This window comes from Hipposideros armiger, unplaced genomic scaffold, assembly GCF_001890085.2.
Source record: "Hipposideros armiger isolate ML-2016 unplaced genomic scaffold, ASM189008v1 scaffold_148, whole genome shotgun sequence".
Taxonomy (NCBI): Eukaryota; Metazoa; Chordata; class Mammalia; order Chiroptera; family Hipposideridae; genus Hipposideros; species Hipposideros armiger.
Genome location: NW_017731498.1, coordinates 2,513,574 through 2,517,050, shown reverse-complemented (window position 1 = coordinate 2,517,050; position 3,477 = coordinate 2,513,574). Strand labels below are relative to the sequence as shown.

The following is a 3,477-nucleotide window of genomic DNA, read 5'->3' as shown; positions in this document are numbered from 1 at the left end:
CCTGGAAGTAAAAAAAAATTGCAAGTGACAGGGCTGTAGGCACTTAGTGCAAGCCCACTAGTTCCAGGCCTCCAATAGCTCTCCTCCTCCCCAACTCTTAAGGATTCCAGGTCTTATGCTGTTTTGAGGGGAAAAAAAATTAATAAAAACAGTTTTTAAAACCTATTTAACATAGGTTAAATAAAATTAGCCAGGTTTACAACACTCAAATGAAAATCAAGGGGGTTGAAAATGAAAATTTGGTTCTTCATTTTCATTCTAACAGAAAAATATAAGTGATTTGCATACAAATGCAAGATAATTTATCTACATATTGATTTTTAAATCAGATATAACAAAAATAGGTAAAGTAAAAAATAGCAGTATTAATTTCTACGATGATTACAATACTGAATGAAATGTTTTGTTCCATACTACTGTGTCAAGAAATGAAGAGTGGAAAGGCAGCTGATACGAGAAATTTAAAAGGTCTTCAAAACCAATAGGATAAATTGGGGGAAAAATCTGGATATGCTATTTACTTAACACAACTTTGCAAACGAGTGCACAAAACTATGTCAATCTTCTAACCATTTTACTCTTCCTCATAGTGGCAGCTTGGGAGTTGAAGTAATGAAAGAGACCCTACCCTTTTCAATAGGCAAATTCTGTAAGTAGCTGACTGAATGGCTTTATACAACATTTGAGGTGTTTTCATTTCCCTAAACCACAGAACATAGACCTCCAATGTTATCAACTTCCTCTTAAGAATGTAAAACAGAGAACACGAGGAGGGGGAAAGGTGATTTGTGAAGGAGAAGAATAATGTAGAATAGCTGTTAGAGGTTTAGTCACTGTTTATATAGAGTAGCTATGGGAGGTATAGATGAAATATGGCTCAGGGAAAATGGCATACTTAACATACAGTCAAACTCCCTAACAATTCAAAAGTCAATTTTAAAAAGGAATGAATGCTCTTGTTAAAGAATATTCTAGAACTAGCAGTAAATTTCCCACAATTGTACATCATGTATAAGTTTTGTTTAATCACTAAAGAACATTGAAGTTATTTCGAAAATGCACATATTACCTGTCCTTTTCCACGACGACAGGAGTAGGATAGGACAGGTTACTTTTACTGCCAATGCCCAACTGGCCATAAGAATTTGCACCCCACACGTACACTTGGCCTTCATCTGTTAATACTAATGTGTGTGCGTAACCACAGGCAACCTGAAAGACAAAAACCAAATCCATTCAGGCCTACAAATAGAAGGAAACATGTTTTCACAAGGTAGGTTAAGAAGCAAAAGTGAAAAAAAAGGCAAGAGGCAGCCTGCCAAGACAGGCAAGCATTAAGTTACCAGTCTTCCTCCAGAACGAGCTGAGGCCCCATGCGTGGCCAAAGCTACAGTAAGATCAACATGAGTCCTCTAGACACACAGTACACAGCTGTGTGTGAGAGTGCCCTAGAAATATACATTTTCTGATGAACAGCTATAATGTAACTCAGGGAAATCGAGCTTAAGCCTTTACTTCAGTGAAGACATGCAAGCAGCTAAACTTTTCATCCTGCTAAAAAAAACTGTTTTTAATACATTGGTATCTTTACCAGTGAAGACTTTAAAAACAAAGGCACACATAAACCAACAGTGGACATACCCGCTGGATACGAATGCCTTGCAAAGCTGCTATTCTACAGGGGGTCGACTGGTTGCCACTACTGCCAAGTCCGAGCTGCCCGTTTCCATTGTAGCCCCAAACATAGACCTGAAAGGAAATGAGAGACTCAGTGTTCACAGAAGACAAGAAGGAATCAAGCTCTGTGTCCTGAGAAACATGCCATGTTGATATGACACTAACGAGGCAAACAGGTTTTTTAAACACTGTATGAAATAACCTTACCTCCCCCGTGTCCACCACCGCCACCGAGCACATCTGCCCACATGCTATGTTCACAACTACTTTATTCTGTAAGCAGCCAGTGACTCTTCGAGGGATCGGCTGGTTAGCTGTGGATCCAGATCCCACCTGCCCAGAGTTATTATAACCCCAGGCAAACACCTATTTGAAAGAAGGGATCAGTTAACGAAACACACTACTTCACAGCATCTCAGCTGGAGCCTAGCATGCGCATAAGGCACCTCATCTTTGCTCTCAAAGTGATTAATATCCATAATTTTTCACAACTCAAGCAGAAAAGTTTTTATAAAATTCAATCTTATAAAATGTATTCATTTATAAAGTTAGGTTATTAGTGTTATCTACACAAAAGGCAATAATTCTTATCAAGTATCACACAATACTAAGAAGAATATCTACTTTGTCTCAGCCATATTTTCCAGCATTGGGAGAGTTTTTCTTTTTACAAATAACCTTCTTGGGTATAGCAATAGAGAGGGAACAATATATCCTTTTAAATTTTGCAGTAATAGAAATCTTTACTACATAAAGGTAAACTTCATAATATGAACACCAGGACTACAAAGAGCTAACAAGAATAAGATTGAATTTGAGGAAGGTAGTTACTTTAATTAAATGATCATATTTCTAGGACTGCTATAGGAATCTATATAATCTTACTGACAAAAATTAATGAGATTTGTGCTGACTGTGCTCACCTCTCCATCAGATGTTAGCACCAAAGAATGGTAAGACCCACAGGCAACTTCAATCACTTGTTTGTTTGACAAATTAGTAGAGATATGACAGGGCACTAAACCATGATTAGTTGTCCCATTGCCCAGCTGGCTATAAGCATTATGACCCCAAGTAAAGACTTCTCCTTCTGAAAATAAAAAGAAACATAACCAGCCTTCAAAATATCTACTTCCATTATATGAAAATATACACTTCTACAAATGAAAACTAAAAATTAAGACGCAAAAGTTAACTTCTCTATTCCACCAAATTCATTCTATAAAAAAATACTTTTGGAAAGTATAAACTACATTCTGCTTCAAAGTAACAAAATGAAATTTAAATAAATGCAATTACAATAGCTGGAAAACAGGTTTTTAATAAATAGCAGAAAAAAAAGCCTGCTAAGAGTAATAGAAAAAAGCATTAGATTAAAAGTCAAAAGATTATAAGGTGATTTAACTTTTCTGGGCCTTAATTTCCTATCTATAAAATGATCACCAAGTTATTTTTTAAAATCTTTGTTCATATATCACTTATGTGCAATATAATACACATTCATAAAAGTTCATAAAATATACAGAGGGTGCCAAAAAATGTACACACATTTTAAGAAAGGAAAAGGGTATTAAAATTGTAATACTCAATATATACCAATAACAAAAGATGAATACAAGTCATGTTTGACTTCTGCAATTACAAGAGATGCTCAAAGTGGTTACCATCAGCGTCCAGACACTTCTGATTATGACGAATTACAGCTTGAGCAATGCTGACCAAATTGTCACATTTTTTGGCACGCCCGGTATATGCACAGTTTTATAGTTATAAAGCACACACACTCAGGTCAAGAAATAT

General features: G+C 36.0%; 2 protein-coding genes across 2 annotated transcripts in view; both read right to left on the bottom strand.

The window, feature by feature from the left end:
* The window catches only part of LOC109387145 (RCC1 and BTB domain-containing protein 2-like), a 35,780-nt gene extending 34,035 nt beyond the window's left edge, over positions 1 to 1,745 (bottom strand). The window contains 1 exon segment of the mRNA XM_019650866.1: positions 1,642 to 1,745. Within this exon segment, the coding sequence (XP_019506411.1) occupies positions 1,642 to 1,745 (104 nt within the window).
* Positions 1 to 3,477, bottom strand: part of LOC109387144 (RCC1 and BTB domain-containing protein 2-like) — a 30,384-nt gene that overhangs the window by 8,887 nt on the left and 18,020 nt on the right. The gene's annotated exons all lie outside the window — the stretch shown is intronic.